Here is a 16,694-nt window from a genome sequence, read left to right as displayed (position 1 = left end):
GAAACTGGACGGCGAGAGGAACACAGCCCTGTCTCTCCAAAGGCAAAGCCCTGGGGAGATCTTACATAACCGCCTTCCCCGGCGCGCTCAAGCGTCTCCTGCAGCCCCCCCAATGGAGCCCGGTGGATACCGGAGGAGCTCGTCACTAATGGACTCGTGCTTGCGAGCGCCCCCGGGTTTGGCCGCACGCGGGTTCCCGCAGCCCAGCAGCCGCGCTCTGCACGCCAGCCCCCCGCCCCCCCCAGCTCAGCTCTTCATTCCTGACTTCCCTGGGGCCCTGGAACTGGCGACCAACCCGGAACGGCCTGTCGGGGCGGCGCCCGGCCACTAGCCTCCCACGGCACCTCGGTCTCTTCCCCAGGCGCCTCTGCTCCCTGCAGCCTGACGCAGGCGGGACCTCCCTGGAATTCCCTCTTCCCGGCAGGGCCTCCCCAGCCCCAGGCTCTCAGGCAGCAATGAGGGTTCAAAAGGAGACCAGAGCCCTGCTGCGTGGCCAGGTACCACAGCGGAGCCCAGGCCCCCCACCCCCCCGCGTGGCCAGGCACCACAATGGAGCCCAGCCCCCCAGCTCCCCTACCCCCCCGCGTGGCCAGGCACCACAGCGGAGCCCAGCCTCCCTCCCCCGCGTGGCCAGACACCAGAGCCAGGGCCCAGCGCCCCCCCCCCCCCCCCCCGCACGGCCAGGCACCACAGCGGGGTCCAGGGGCCCGGGGCCCCGCCGTGGGCAGGGAGCGGAGCAGGAAGAGGCTGAGCCTGCAGCTCTCTCCGGATGCTCTGAGAGCGGAAAGAGCCTGAACAGCCTCGTCCAGGGAGCCCCCAGCCACCCCGCGGCAGGCGCAGACACCTCGAGGGGCGGGGCTGGTCTCCACTTGGGATCCGAACATTGAACTGGGAGGGCTGCAGCCGGAGGGGGCAGCTCCAGCCCCTCGGGGCCCCCCACGGACAGGGGCTGCTCTGGCCCTGTGTGGCCCCTGCCTGCCGTGCGGGGGGGAGGGGGGTTCCAGCTGGGCTGAAGAGGGCTCCCCGCCTCCCCCTTAACTCGGTTACCCCTTCCAAGGGGATTTGCCATCCCTAGTCTCCACGCGGCGGCAACTGGCGTTTCCTGCCCCAGACGGAGCCGGGGCCGGCCCAGCAGCACGTGCGGCCTGTGGGGGGCCCAGGCCTGGAGCAGGGCCCTGCTGGCAGAGAAGCACGGGCACTTTGGGGGCTGCGTGCCAGGGGAGCAGGGAGCCCACGTAGGCTGGGCTCCGTCTGCCCTTCCCAGCCACCGAGCTCCCTCCGGCCGGCGCGGAGCCAGCGAGCGGCTACAGACCAGGCTCCCCTGCCCCACCCGCCCGCCGGCTCTTTGGGGTCACCGAGGGGAGCAGGCGCGTTAACCCTTTCACAGCCGGCCTGCAGCCTCCTCCGGGGAAACGGCAGCAGCCTGGAACCCACCTGGCGCCTGGCCCCCGGGGCATTCGGAGGGTGGGGGAGACGCGCCCGGCGCCTGGCCCCCGGGGCATTCGGAGGGTGGGGGAGACGCGCCCGGCGCGTTGCAAGGTCTCTATTCTCTGGGCCTAGTGGCCCTTCCCCCCCCAGTCTGGCACCTGAGGCGGCCGCCTCAGTTCTCCTCATGGTAAGGCCGGCCTCAGACTGAGGCTGCTCAGAGCATCGCTTGCCAGCGGGCACGAGTCCCCTGGAAGAGCCAAGCCACCCTGCCCGGCTGCCTCGTGCCAGGCTGGCAGGCTCTGTGCCCACGCAGCAGGACACGGCAACAGGCCTCGGGACCTTCCCCCTGCTCCAGGGCCCGGTGACCTTCCTCCTCAGCAGCTGCCCAGCCCGGTGCCCTTCCATCCTGTAGGGGCCCAAGGCCCAGCTGACCCCTGCTTGTGGGAAGCCTGGGGGGTCTGCCCCAAAGGGATGGGTGGTCCAGCACCCTGAGAATCTGCACCTTGGGGGGATGGGATCTGAGCTGCCCCGGTGCTGGGACTGTGCAGCTGTAGCATGTTACGCACAGAGGGGAATGGCATGGACAGTGGCCCTAGGGGAGACAGCCGCACAATAAACCGCCCTCAGGTGAAGTCACAACCTCCACTCACAGCCCTGCCTTCAGGCACTAACCCAGCCCAGCCCTCCAGTTGTGCCCTTCTGCCACAAGCTTGAGCTGGCTGGCGAGACCAAGTTCACTACCCCTAGTTCACAGGTGGGGAAACTGAGGCACCAAAAGACGACGTGACATGCCCAAGGTCAGGCTGGGAGTCAGTAGCAGAGCAGGGAGCAGAACCCAGGTCCTGCCATCTCCCACTCCTGTACGACACCATGACCTCGTGGAGCCCCGAGGCTTTGGGTAAGACTCTCCTCCTGCCCCAGGAGACAGGCAATGGGTCTGTTACAGCAAGAGGTGCGCGTAGGAAAAGCATCATGGCTGCCCCTCACTGAGAAGCACAGGAGTGTCCAGACCATGGTCCATCCAAACCCAGCATCCCCCTGAGACCGTGGCCAGATGTGCCAGAGAAAGGGACAACAGTTGCCACAACAAACAATTCTGTGCTACCTGCCCCCACCGCTCAGGGCCTCTTTCTGCCTGCAGCGAGCAAGATTTACACGCCTGTAATATTCTTCCTCTTGCAATTTCACTGTGCACGTTCTCACGCTCACATACGGAGCTGCTCCTCCTTTAATCCTGTCCAAGCGGGCCACAGTGAGACCTGGTGGCGGCGAGTTCCGCAGGACAACGGTGCCCTGTCGAAAAGTGTTTGCTCTTTTACTCCAGCGGCCTCTTGTTCTTATCCCACAGGGTTCTGCTGGCGCCTTGCAACATTTCCCAGAGTGCCTAAGTGATTTAGGCACCTCCGCCCCATTAGGCACCCCAAGTCAAACAGCACGTTCCCCGCTCTACAACGAGCTGGTCCAATCACGTACAGGGGAGGGACACGACCTGCCGGCTGCTGCCCGTTACGACGTGGCTGGGTTCCACACGTGCCTCGCCTGCGGCTTTCGCTGTCTCCGAGCGCTCTGCGTGGCGCAGTGACGGGCGACGCCAGGACTCGGGGGCCAGCAGGGCGACGCCCTCGGGCACCTGCGCCCTTGACTCAGGCTACTGGCCAGACGGGGAGAAGGTGGCCCCCCATTTGGAAATGGGACCTTGTGGGATCCTCAGGAGAGTCGCTGCCCCCCACTGCCGACAGCTCATCGGTCCCTGGCGCGGCATTCACAGCCTCCCCCTTTCTCCTGCTCCCAGACACCAGCTATTCGAGCGATGCCTGGAGACCCCCGCTGAGACCAGCACTGGCTGCGCAAGGAGCCGGCCCCACCCCCCTTGCCTCAACTGCTTCCAGCTGCACTTGAGCGCTCAACTCCCAGAGGCTCAACTGCCAAAGGGGGTTGGGCACCCGGCTCCTCTGCAAATCCCAGCCCTGCAGTACGCAATGCCGCAGTCTGAGCACTGACGGGCACGTTTCACCTCCGCTCTCTCCTGGCCAGCCCAGCGCTAGGGATGTTAAGTTTCACTTAATCAACTATCGCCTCTGCCTCCCCTGCCCCCTGTGGAGCTGGTGCTGGGGGGGATCCGGCTTTTAAGCTGACTCCCCCCACCACTGGCGCCTGCTCCCCCCCTTACTGCCTCTCTCTGATAGAGGCAGCGGGGGGAGGGGGGTGCACAACTAATCGTGTGACTACTCCATTACCCACTAAGCATAAGCCTACATCCCTCCTCAGTACAGGCGTACGGCTGGAGAAGACCCTACGCAAACAACCCCCAACCTGTGTAAACCCGTCTTCCCTAACGCGACTCTGCCGCTGTTTGAGTAGTTGCTAATGTGCCTCTGCCCAGCGAGTCAGAGGCCTGACTTGTGCATGTGCACGAGAGCGTGCAAGCATACACACGTGTGTGCGAGGGCTGCTTGCTGATAAAGGATGGGATATAAGGAGGGAGCCAGCCACTATATAAGCGTAAAAGAAAGGCCAGGGCGGGCAGCACAAGGCTGGAAACGCAGAGCAGGAAAGCACCAGGCAAACCCACAGCCCATTAAGGGAGAGCAGCGTGCAGTGCGGCGCGCCCATCCAGCTGGCGGCCAGGAGCGACCGGGTCCCCCGCCTGTAGAGGGAATTCCCAGGGCGTCTGCGAGCAAGCGCTGGCCGTGCAGGCTGCACCGGAGCAGAGCGGGAGGCAGCCGGGAGTCTGCGGGGATCCCTCTGTCTGCAGGTGTGACTGACACGCCCCCGTCCAGGAAAGCGCGGCTGGCTCCCAGCTACCCCGGCCCTCTCCGGAGCCTGGGACAGTCGGGGGATTGGCCCACAAGGTCACGGAGCCTGGGGATGAGAGCGCGGCTTTGTGCCGACTGTTCCGCAGCAGCATCTCTGGCTGGGGCTGCCCGATTCCTTGCCAGCTGGCGGGGGGAGGGGGGAGAGAGATTCCAGCCAGGGACGAACCCCAAGCAACTATATAAGGAGGGAGCCAGCCACTATATACGCGGCTTCCAAGGGAAGTCAAACATCAAAAGCCGAGCAGCCTAACGTGGGCCAGGGCGCCACACAAGGGCTGTAAATTGCCAGAGCTGTTAATTGGCGGGAGAAGCAGTCGGAGGCCATTTATATCCGAGCAGGTGTCTCCGGGGGCTGAGCACAGAGCTTCGGGGCGGGAAGCGGCAGACCCGGAGACGGGGCCGTGCGAAATCAGCAGGCAGGGGCGGGAGGGGCCGGAGCTCACTGGCGAGGCAGTACGTTTGGCCCCACTGCAAGCGTTTGTCCTTTTTTCAACTCAGAACAATGCGTCCTGCCCTGCGAATTTCTGCCGCCCGGGGAGCCAGGAGCAAAGGGCGCCCGAGCCCAGCTCGGACTCCGCCGCAAGAAACGCCCGCGGCGCTGGGTCCCGGAGCCTGGCCAGCTGACCGACTCGCAGGGCTCTGCTGCCCCAGCCCAAAGGGGCCGGCTCCCCGGGCTCGGAGACTCAGCGGAGCGGGTCGGGTGTCTCCCTGCAGACGTGCCCACTGCGCAGGAACCGGGGCCCTACGGAGCCCAACTGCCCGACTGGCTACACAACCTGCTGGCGGGAGGAGTCCAAAGCCCAGCTCTAAAGCCCAGCGGCAGCAGGGCAGGGGCTGCTCAAAGTATTCGTTCACGGCTGCAACCGCTTCTGCGCCCGCTTGTTCCCAGCTGCACCCCCTCCTGGAGCCCATCCTGCCTGCCCTGGCACCCGCCTTGCCTTACCCCAGTAGCCAGGTCCTGACTCTCAGCTCCAATCCCTGGGGTTTGACTTCGGCCCTGCTCCACCCACTAGGCATGACTGCTCGCCTCCCAGTCAGCGGCACATCGCAGGCCGCTCTCGGGCTGTCTCCCCTCTGGCGCCTACTCAAGGAGACCAGCCACTGGGTCTCCCCCCGCCATGCTGTGCACGGCCAGCCCCGTGCGTTCCCAGGCACAGCCCCCCGGCTAGGGTTACCGAGGGGGCTGCTCACACAACAGCTCATCTGTGTGGCACACAACGGGGCCCATTGCTCCCTCCCAAGCGGGAGGGAAGCGGAGAAGGGGAGATCCTGCTGGCCAGGAATGTGAAATCGACCGGGCGCCGGGAGCAGCTCTCAATAGGGCTGTTCATTCCTTCCCTCTGCGATGTGCTGGGCTGGGTCCTAGGAGCCCAGCCCAGGTTCACTGCCAGTTCACGTGGCTGCAGCACGCCAGCATGCCCCAACCCAACCCGCTGGCAGAGCTACCCCGCCACGGGGCCAAACGCCCTGGCTTCCATCCCGAGCCAGAGGCCAAAGACGAGGGACTTTCCTGGCGTGGGAATGCTCCAACAGATGGCGGGGCACGGGCACGGCAGAGTCCTGCCTGAGCACAACCCCACGTCCCCCTGCCACCCGCGCTGAGCCAGCCCTCGGCGGCCCACGATCGGCTCCACCGGGCACCGGCGGGTCTGTATTCGAGCCCAAGCTGGGAAATTTTCCCAGCGTAAGTTGCTGTCAGCGTGGACAGCGAGTGGCGCTTTGGCCTGCCATGCACCAGAGCCGCTCCGCTCCGGGTGGGCAGAGGCGTGGGCAGGAAAGCAGGCAGGGGACCTGCACAGGCCGGCCCGCAGCAGGAGTAGGAATGGAAGCCAGCACCTGCCTCCCAGATGGCCGCTCCGACCAGCAGCCATTTCCAGAGCACACGGCAGGGCAGTGGGGCGACGCCGCTTTCCCCAAGGACGCTGGGCTCCTCCGCAGACCACACGCCCCTGCTCCGCACGGCGTGTCCCCCACCCCGTGGGCCGAGGTCAGGAGTCACCGTCATGTTAATCTGCCCCCCCCGACCCAAACACCTGTGGAGCGCTGCTGGGCTGCCGGCTGGGTCGGGAATCGCCCCTTCTTTCCGGTCCGGCTTGGAAAGGGAAACGCTCCCTGTGAAATATTAGTGGGCTCCACCCATGAGCCAAAGCTCGAGACGGATCTGCAGGGACGTGTGGGGCAGCGAGGTCCTTTGGGACACCCACGCGCCACAGAGTCACACCTGGAGAGCATCCAGCAGGGCTCCCCACACGACTCAATGCGCCTTTGCCACCTCGGCCACGGCAGGCTGACGTGCCAGGCCACGGGGCACAGAGCGCCGGCTCGCTGCAGGGAGCATGCTCCCGAGGGGCGATCTGAAACGAGAAGGCGCTGTGGGCGCGGATGGACAGGCGCTGTGGGCGCGGATGGACAGGCTATGTGGGCGCGGATGGACAGGCTATGTGGGCGCGGATGGACAGGCTATGTGGGCGCGGATGGACAGGCTACGCGGCGCTGCAGCCTCTCACCTCCCAGCTCTTGCGCTTTGCCAGGGGAAAGCTTGTTTTCCAGGGAGATTAAACACTGGGAGGAAATTGCGGCCCAGGCAGACAGCCACCCCGGGGAGGAAATGCAGAGTTAAAGCAGGAACTTTTTGCCCGTGGGGGGCCTAGGAAGGCAGCTGTCTGGGGAAGAGGGAGCTTCTGGCCATTACCCGTATTTACACAGGCAGATTGGGCCCATCCTTACAATAGCAGGACGCCTGCGGTAGAAGTGACAACCACCATCTGCCACCCATTGCCCCGGCCCCCAGCCCAGCCTCTGCCGCCATCCACTCGCTGAGCCGCCCCATGGCCAAAGGCCCTTTCAAGGTGTGCAGAGAGGCTGGAAACGGGACCCCGCCCTGCTAATCACAGTCCTGCTCCGGGCAGCTCCCGGCCGCATTCCAGTCTCCGCTCGCAGACCCTGGGAGCCTCCGCTCCTCCCATGGCAGGGCCCAGCGAAAGATCTGCACCCAGCGGCCACTCCCGGGGGCTGCCCCGACCGGGTGGCAGCCTGTGCCAGCGGGGGAGGTGAGGGAGGCTCGTGCCCCTCCCCAGAGCTCATGCTACCTACACCGGCCCTGGCTCAGCTGCCCTGTGGGGAAAGAGCTGGAAGGGGGCAGGTCAAGCAGAGGGCCGGCTCCCAACGCCCCAGAGGCAGGCTCAGCTTCCCACCAGCAGAGTGACGAGGGAAGAGGCTTCTCAGCAATTAGTCAGTGATAAATAGTCCATGTTCATCTTCCACTAAGCCCGCTGCACAGCACAGGGACTTCCCAGAGCCTGTGCCAGAGGACAGCCAGATGGCACATCCTGCAGGGGACCTGGGCACACGGCTAGACACGCTGCCCTTCGCTCTCGCCAGCCTTGTTCCCCGGGGCTCTCAACACGCTGCACAGGTGGCTCAGCGTCACTCCCTGTTTTGCAGCAGGGAAACTGAGGCTCGGGGAGATTGCGAGAGATTCCCCCTCGACACAGGGCCAGGCATTGCTCACACGAGTGGGGTCTCCAAGACCGGCTGTTACCCGCACGCCTAAACTGCAAGTTTTCCCAGGCGGGCACAGCCTGTACCAGTACAGGCCCCAGGAAGCTCCGGGGCTCTGCCATGGGGCTCTGCCCAGACAGAACAATGTGCAGTTACATCAGCATGTCTTCAGGAGAGTGACTCTGGATCGGCCCCAGTGCAGCCAACAGCAGGATCAGGCCCCCCGAGGCAACCTGCTCTCTTGCTGAGATAACCTCTTATCCCCCAGCTGTGTGGCCAGCTGCACCTGCCTACCGGCCTGAGCCCACCTCCCACCCCACAACCAAACACAGCTGCCCACCCCCTATGGGTAGGGAGGCACTGCCAAGCCTGGGCTTAGGGTGACAGGATATTGGGGGAGGGGGTGGAGACCCATCACTAGGGTGACTCCTTGTTAAGGTAAGAGGAGCCTGGAAGTACCAGCATCTATCTGGCACAGGCTGGTTGCCACTGCGTGGTGTGATTTTGATCAGTAGAGGTAGGGGATGGAGTTAAGGTTGCCTTTGGGCAGAGTTAAGGTTGCCTTTGGGGCAGAGTTAAGGTTGCCTTTGGGGCAGAGTTAAGGTTAGGGTTACACAGCCCTGCGCCCACAGCCCCTGTACCCCAGTGAGCCTGGCAGGCGCCCCGTGCCCAAACCTGTGGGCAGCAGCCCAGCTTCCCCTCCTACCTTAAACTCCACGGAGAGCTGGGGGGTGTAATCCTGTGTCCAGAGCGCCCGGACCAGGGCCGCCAGGTGCTGGGTGACCTCTCCGGGCAGGCCACGGGCGCGGTACCGCTCCAGGCCCAGGAACTCGGCCAGCAGGTCGGTGTTGCTCAGGCACTGCACCACGGCGTTCATGAAGCAGGTGTTCCCGTGGTTCTTCAGCCCCTGCGCCCCGGGGGGCCGCCCCTCGGCCGGGCCCCCCGGCGGGCTCCAGGAGCGCCGCGCCTCCGCCCAGCCGCTGCCTCCCCCGGCCTGCTCCTGCGGCTGGGCTGCGCCGGGGGGCCCGGCCGGCGGGGGGCACCGGAACCCCCCCTCGTCGTCCTCCGGCTCCGCGCCCCCCCGGCGGCTCCCGGGCCGCCCCGCCCCGACGCGCGACAAGGCGCCCAAAGTTTGCAGCAGGCGGCTGAGGAGGCTGCCCAGGGCGCGCAGGGTTCGGCGCCGGGCCCCGCGCCGCCGCCCGGGGGGTTCCGGGCCGGGCGGCGGGCTGGCCCCGCTCCCGTCCCCCGCCGGCGGCTGCTCGCCCATCTCCTGCCCCGCCAGGCGCCGGCTTCACCTGCCGCCCGCTGCGCGCTGCGCTCCCCGGCGCCGGCTGCGCGCCCGCGGGCCGGCCGAGCTGCCCGGGCCAGCGCTGGGCATGCTGGCGGGCGCGGGTCCGGGTCCGGCTGCCGGGCGCTCCCGGGCTCCGGCTGCGCGAAGGGGCAGCGCCGAGCTCCTCCCCCTGCTGGAATCGGATCCGCGGGGGGGGCTGCTCTTCGCGCGAGCCGCTGCTGCTGCTGGTGGCGAGAAGCGGCATCGGCTCAGCCCGGCCTGGAGCGCTGCGCTGCCGGCCGGAGCGCGGGGGGGGCGGCCGGGTCCGCTGTTTGCATTGCCCGCCCCGAGAGCGGAGAGCCGGGCTAGCCGGCAGAGGAGAGGGGACGCCACGCCCCTTTCCTGCCGCGGGCCGGGAACGGCGGAACGCCCCTCCACAGGAGAGCAGGGCGAGCAGGCCGCTGTGAGGAGAGCAGCCTAGGCCCCCCGTGCTCTGTGGGGTCTGGCCCCATACTGCCCACCCAGCTCTCGTCCTGGGTAGGGCCAGGGGACTAGCAGCCCCACCTGTTTGTTTTCTCACCCTCTTGGTTTCACTAGCTCCGGGGGTCTAGCCCTGGCCCTCACCCTGACAGAGCCTCAGGCCGGCCTCCGCCAGCCCAGGCTACAGCCAGGTTGGGCCTCTGGTCCCCGAGAGCATACACTGTGCAGCTCTGCACTCGCCTGAGCGCCATCTCCCTCCACGGGGAAAGACTGTGGCCATGGCGGACGGCAGAGCCCGCACCGTCTCCCAGTGCCCTTTGCCGCGTTGTAGCTACACACCAGTGTGGATGCCGCCGGCTGCTCACTGACATGGAGGGGTCGTGTCGACACAACCCTAGTGGCGCTGATGCAGCCCCCAATGCAGATGCACGTAACACTGGTTCAGCCCTGGCTTCCAGCAGTTCAGCTTGTATCCTCTGACTTAGGGAGTCGTTACACCAATTTCAACGTCTCTACATTCGGGGTTTAAACTCACCTAGTTAAACCAGAGCCATTTCCCTAGTAGAGATAAGGCCTGAGATCCAGCAAAGAAGTGTCCTGTATCTGTGGAGTGGACTGCCCGGACCAGGGCATGACATGCCACCTGCAGGCCCTGGGGCGCATGGCCCCCCACGTTGCCATTTCTCTCAGGCTGCTGTAAAGGTCTGTATGTTCCTGCTTGCTGAGGACTTTGGGCCAAATTCATCCCTGGTGTATCTCCATTACCTGCCATGGTGTTTGCACCAAGGGCGAGTTTGGCCCCATGACATTTAAAGGGATCCTGTCAGGCAGCCCCTCTCCCCCTCCACAGAGGAGACTGCAGAAACCGGCCGGCCGGTCCAGGTGGTTTTGCGGAGAGACACTAAGCGGGGCGGGATCAATTCTATTTCCTTGCAAATCGCTTTCACTTTCCAGGGCTCGTTCCCCGGAGTGGCCAAGGGCGGGCGTCTGCCTGCTTAGGTTCCCGCTGGGCCCGGGACATCCGCAGGGCTTTGGTGTGCTCTGGGCCAGGGCAAGCTCCTGCTCCCGGCTTCCCTCCCGCCTGCAGTGGCTGCCCAGAGACCTTCCGTTGCCGACCGGGCCCTGGAGCGCGGTTGCAGGGCCTGTCCCACTGGCTTTGCAGACCTGGCCACCCAGCACCCAGCGCTGGCCCGGCAAGGCTGGGGAGGGACGGGATCTCTCCTCCCCGGAAGCCTTCTTGGTTCTGGCTCTGCCCCCTGCCTCCCTTCCCAGCACCTCCTCCCTGGGCTGCCTTCTCCCCTCCGCTCCCAGGGCCTGCTGAGCTCGTTGGTCCTCCCCAACCCGCTCACGAGGCACAGCCAGGTCGCCGCAGGGGAGGAGAGGGGGGGTTCAAGTGAAGTTTCCCAGCACTTGGCAACAAATTCATCCTCCCAGGGCAGAAAGCCGGGGAACTGAAGCCCAGAGAGACTCAGGCCAGCTCCCCAATGGGGGTTAGGTGCTGAACTCCTCCAGCTGCCGATGGGAGTTTGGTGCCTGCATCCCCTTGAGGAGCTGGGCCAGAGCGGCTGGCCCGAGGTGACGCAGGCTGGAGCAGAGCCAGGAGCTGAAGCCCTGGTTCCTGAGTCCCAGCCTAGCTGAGGGTGGGGTGGGGAGGCTGAATTTCAGCCAGGAGATCCAGTCCTGTTCAGTGCTGTGCCACTGGAGGCTGAGATCAGGGCCCCGTTGTTGGCACTGTCGTGTAGAGACAGATCCTGCTCCAGGGAGAGACAATCTCACAAGCTGCAACCCCTGTTCCCTTGGGGGCCACAGGACGCCCCCGTGCCGCTGGCTGGTGGGCTGTGGGGTGTGCAGTTGTGTAACTGATGGGAGGTTTTGCTGTGCTGCATTGTGAGATGCCCAGGCAACCCCTCCTCTTTACGTTCCATGTCAGGTGCAGAATGTCCCAGAGGGAGTCACACACACCGCGCTCTCTCTCACTGGCCCGGCTGCAAACCGTGGATTTGCTCTGCCTTAGCTTGTTTTCCTTCACCTGAAATGAAAGTCATGGGGGTGGGAGGAGAAACCCAGAAAGGAGGTTTCTAACTGACGGAGGGAGGTTCTGGAACAGCCTCCCAGAAGGAGGGCAGGTGGCAAACAAGCCAACAGGCTTGAAGATGGAGCTCGATACGTTATGAACAGGAGTTTATGATGGCATTGGCTGCAGTAGCCACCCATAACCCAGTCCTCTGACTGTGCGGGAACCAGAACACAGGATCGGGCCCTTTGGGGCCATATTGTCCCATTGGCATGCACTCAGCACCGCTCCCCATTGAGCTGGGATAGAGAGGGCTGGCTGTTTCTCTGGGCTAGTTCTCAGCCATGTGCTCAGAGTCATACTCAACAAGAGCCCGAACCCTGGCCCTCCCTGGCAACTTTTACCACCCAAATAAAGTCAACTGGAAAAGATCCAGAGCAGCCGGGAGAAGAAAACGAACCCGCCCACCCGTCCCACCTCCGTCGCAGGCTGCAGCAGGTCCCCAGCATTGCATGAATGGGGATTTAACGCAGTCCTCCGAGGACGGCTTCCTGGTGCCAGGTGTCTGGGTTCCAGCATCTGGGGAAAGGGGGCAATGGAGGATCAGGATGGAATCGGCGCTCGGCTACTGGACGCCTGGAGAGACAAGCAGGCAGTGTGGGAGGGGAAGGTGCCAGTCAGATTCCAAGGGACCCGCGATAACACGGGCTCCATCCGGCTCCACTGTGCGGCACTGAGCGTAGGGTGGCGCAGGTGGAATGGGAGCAAGTGATCTGGGCCACAGAACAGCGGGCGGGCAGGCTCCGGGAGCAAGCTCAGTGCTGCCCAGCGGCTAAGAGAGCCCCAGGCTTGAGGCTGAAGGAGGAGGAGAAGACCGGCCCACGGAGCAGTCTCAGGACGTCATAAAGGAGCCTGCATGCGGCCATGGCGTTGAACGGAGCGCGGTGGAGGTAGGCGACTCATAGACGGGGCCCCACTTGATGACCCCAGCCAAAGGGAAACCCGTCCCATGGCCAGATCATCTGTGCCCAAGCACAGTCCACGTGGATGCCCCTTGTCCAAGGCTTGTTGTGGGGAACGGAGTCCTGCCTTTGTCCTCTGGCCCGAGCATCAGCAAACTCAGGGTGGCAGTAGCATCCCTGGCCGTACAAGTCTAAATCCCTCCTCTGCTTTCAGTCCCTCCTCCACAGTGAACTTCTCGCTGCAGTCGCTTTCCTAGCCCCCCCGGCCTTTCGTTCTTTGCTAATCAAGTCCCACAACAGCCACTCGGCTGGCTTGCCCGGGACGGCCGTCAGCGCAGCAGGCGTATCCTTACTGGGGCATCCTGTTTGCACTTGCTCACAATGGGCACATTTGCTTTCTTCCATGCTCCCCTGGGGCACCAGCCTTCCTGAAAATCAGCATGGACAGGCCAGCTGTGCTGAAGGTCTCTGCGGGGTGGCGGGGAGGGGGGCAGACCTCTGCAATGAGGTCCCATAGCCGGGGGAGTGCGTGACACCCCCCCGCCCCCCACTGGTGCAGCTCTGGGACGTACAAAGCAGCTGATGAGCCTGCTACAGCCGCCCTGGGCTCAGGCAAGAAAGGCTCAGGGTTAAGATCCAGAGTCGCAGTTTCGACCCCTATAGCGCACAGCTCCCCCAGGGGATCGTACTTCAGGCACGTTAACGTGGCGGCTCCGACACCTGTATAGCTCCTCTCCACAGTGCCCCCATGCTCTGGGGTGGAACCAGGGGGCCCTGCATCCCAGGGCCTCTGGAACAGGAGATGATGGGCCAGGATTTCATGCCAGCTCTCGGAAAGCTGCTCTACTCTGCCACATCGCTGGGCTCTGCTCCATGCAAACTCCTTCCTGGTCCGTTTTTATTACCAGTGCAAAGCCAAAGAAAGAAACACATCGAGGGGTTTGCTTAACAAGCCATAAAAAGAGGCCGAGCCAAAGGGGTGAAAAGCTCACAGGCGCAGCGGCGCGATGCTTCCTGCATGTTGTGCGACACACGGGCGACTGCAATGTAACACACAACGGGTGCAAGTCAGAACCTCCCGTTCCCCCCCCGGGAATTCATTAGCGCCCATTGGTTCCCAGCTGTCACTGAGGGGCCTGTCTGCTGGCTCTCAGGGCAGGCGCGAACAGGCGGACAGCTGACTGCAGAGAGATGGGTGTGAGGGTGAGTCTCGCGGTGGGGAGATTCTAGCATGTCTCTGGCAGTGACCTTACCCCCACTGGTGTATGTGCCAGGCCAATGCCACCGTGATGTAAGCAGCCCACTGGCTGTGAGTAAGGAGAGATGGAGGCACGGAAAAGCCCTTCCTCTCCCAAGCAGACAAGACCTAGAAAAATCACACTTGGCAATGATCTCCATTAAATATCCCAAAGTCGCTCCAGGATTTCACACCAGAGACACACCCATGTCAAGCAAAGTCCCAAGAACCACACAGGACTTCCCACAGCATCACCTTTCTGTCCTGAGAGGTACCCAATCTGGCCAAGGCTCAGTACTTCCTGGGAATAACAGGACCTCAAAATCAGGTAAACTGCCAGAACTCTAACTAGGCCAAGTCCTCAAGCGCTGGCTGAGTAACATTCCCTGAATAGTTTATACAAGGAATGTTGGGGTATTTTTCAATTAAATTATGTAACAAAGAGGTTTGGCCTTAAACTCACTATCCTGCATTCTTTTCACTTTACTAAACCATGGCTGGAAATGTCCTCAGGGACTTATAGCTTATTTAAATTAAAACAATTTGATTGTTTCAATTAACACAGCAGTCTCCCACAAGACCTAGGTATCAGATAGAAAAAGTGACAGAAACTGGAAAGTGAAAAAGACTCAGAAACAGAAGGCAAACTTGATGAGCCGCAAATAGCAAAATTGACTAGAACTAGAAAGCAACTAGAATCAGAAAGTGAAACAGAGTAGAACCAGACAGTGAAAGGGATCAGATCCAAAAGCCAAATTGATTAAATCAGAAAGCAAAATTGACTGGAATCGGATAACAAAACAGAATAGAACTTGAAAGCAAAAGTGACTGGAACCAGATAATGAAACAGAATAGAACTTGAAAGCAAAAGTGACTAGCCCTAGACAGTGAAACTTCTTAGAACCAGAAACCAAAAGGGATCAGGATGAGAAAGCAAAACAGACTAGAGACCCTGATAGTGAAACTGACTAGAAGTAGAGTCTCTGCTTAGACTGGAACAAAGTATAGAAAATAAACCAACAGCATCAAAAGTACATTTGATCAACAATATCAAATTCAACAGTCTCCAGAATTATCAGCAACAGAGATCCAGCAGTGGTTTGACATGCTGATCTGAGTTTTACCTTCATCCTTAAGGCCAGACCCATTTTGAGTGGCAGTTGCACTCCACAGCTGCATACTTTCTGAGTTAAAGGTGATGTGTAAAGATAGCCCATAGGACTGATCCTCTGTCCAGTAGGAATTGCTATGGTACAAATGTCAGATTCATGCTATTTAATTCTTCCTCGTCTTAGTTAAAATATAATTTTAACTCTGTAGTGCCCACAAAATATGTCAATTGATTTAAAAAAAACAAAAAATTAAAATTAAAATATAAATTACTCCTCCTCCTGGGTTCCCGCTATGTCTAACCTTTGCTATGACTGGCTTTTGAGTGCCAGTCCTGAAAATAAGAGAAAGAATAATATTTAGGTATTTAGGCACCTAACTCCCATTGGTTTCCATGGAAGATAAGCACCTAAATACCTGACAGAATCAGGGGCACAGTGCTTAGAACCACCAGCAAGCCTATTAAGCTCAAGGAAACAGCTCCCCAGGATAAATACTATGCCCCTGTAGAAAGAGTTTGAAAGATCCAGCCCTAGATGATAAGGGCTGTGTGGCAGAAACCATCTTCATTTTTGACCCTTGTATAAGACTAAACAGATGGCACGTAACAAATAAATGCAACATAATAATACATGGCCATGCTATGGCATTTTATCGGGCGAGGACACGCACCCTGCCTTCACTGTGGATCCAGGCCTTGTCTGAGAGCTGGCAGTTTAGAAGCTGGTTCCTTTGGAAAGCTTGAAAGCCTGAGGCCACCAATTTGGCAGACCCTTTCAGGGAACCCCCCTGGCTGCATCGGATTCCACAGAGGCACAATGAATCCCATTGGAGGATCAGGGCCTTGCACCTTTAGTAGAGGAAATGCCTATTGCTTACGACCTGAAACCATCATTTCTCCTGGCAGTGGGACTGTCAGAAATTCCTTTCAATAGGAACTTCATTTGTAATCTTTGCTCTTCTTAAAATAGATCTGTGCTGTGTGCCTTGTTATTTGGACTAAACCAAAGACTTCTTACAGCTGCAGCTCAGAACCAGTGTCACAATTGTGAAACCATTTCCCCTTAAAGGCATTTTTAGGTGCTTATAACCTTCTCAGACTTCTCAGGCCCCACATTTTACGTCTGAGGCTGGAAGCAAATTTGAGGGAGAAAGTCTGAGCAAAATGGTTCAGACAAATTCAAGTACAAAGAGGGTAGAAAATACATTTTTGCCATTATAAAAAAATCCGTGCTACCTTTTTATAAACAGCTGTTGTGCTTCTGATATTAAGGTATTGAGTCTGGTGTAGATAGATAGATAGATAGATAGATAGATAGATAGATAGATAGATAGATAGATAGATAGATAGATAGATAGATAATTTGCCTTTTAGCAGGGTCATATACCTACTATTGAGTGGCCTACTGAAAATCCATTTTCTTTACCATTTTCTTAAAGGTTTAAAAAGCATACTACACACACGCACGCGCACACACACACACAATTTATCCGACAAGGAGCTTTTACTAAGCATCTCCTATTCTGCTGGCCCTGCGTTAGGATGTGTGTGTAGCTGAATGGAAATTCTCTACCGATCTGCAATCTCCCAACTGTCTATTGGCACCGTGCACTTGTGGGTAAGAATGACGAGAGGGGTTTCGCATTCAGCATGCTGGGGAGTGTGGCACAGGATCAGCAAAGGTGTGTTTGGAATGAGACTCAGCTTTAAAGGATTTAACCTCCGTGTATCTCCACTTACACCCCTCACCTCAAGAGTGCTGGGCAGATTAGGCAGCTCGTCTTCGCAGTGCTTCCAAGGTGTACGGCACTAAGGAAATGTCAAGCACTGTCAGTGAGTGCACAAGTGCAATCTGGCTTAAGATAGAAAGTGTAA

The 16,694-nt window shown here is 60.5% G+C and overlaps 1 protein-coding gene across 1 annotated transcript in view; it reads right to left on the bottom strand.

Annotated features, from left to right (window-relative positions):
• Positions 1 to 9,173, bottom strand: part of USP43 (ubiquitin specific peptidase 43) — an 85,908-nt gene extending 76,735 nt beyond the window's left edge. Inside the window, exon 1 of the mRNA XM_075903490.1 lies at positions 8,452 to 9,173. Coding sequence (XP_075759605.1) covers positions 8,452 to 9,012 — 561 coding nt within the window. The 5' untranslated portion in view covers positions 9,013 to 9,173. The remainder of the gene's footprint in view (positions 1 to 8,451) is intronic.
• Positions 9,174 to 16,694: the final 7,521 nt, after the last annotated feature.

The sequence above is a fragment of the Pelodiscus sinensis genome, chromosome 20, assembly GCF_049634645.1.
Source record: "Pelodiscus sinensis isolate JC-2024 chromosome 20, ASM4963464v1, whole genome shotgun sequence".
In the NCBI taxonomy this organism is placed as follows: Eukaryota; Metazoa; Chordata; order Testudines; family Trionychidae; genus Pelodiscus; species Pelodiscus sinensis.
The sequence above is the reverse complement of the archived record's forward strand: the minus strand, read 5'-3'. Positions and strand labels throughout refer to the sequence as shown.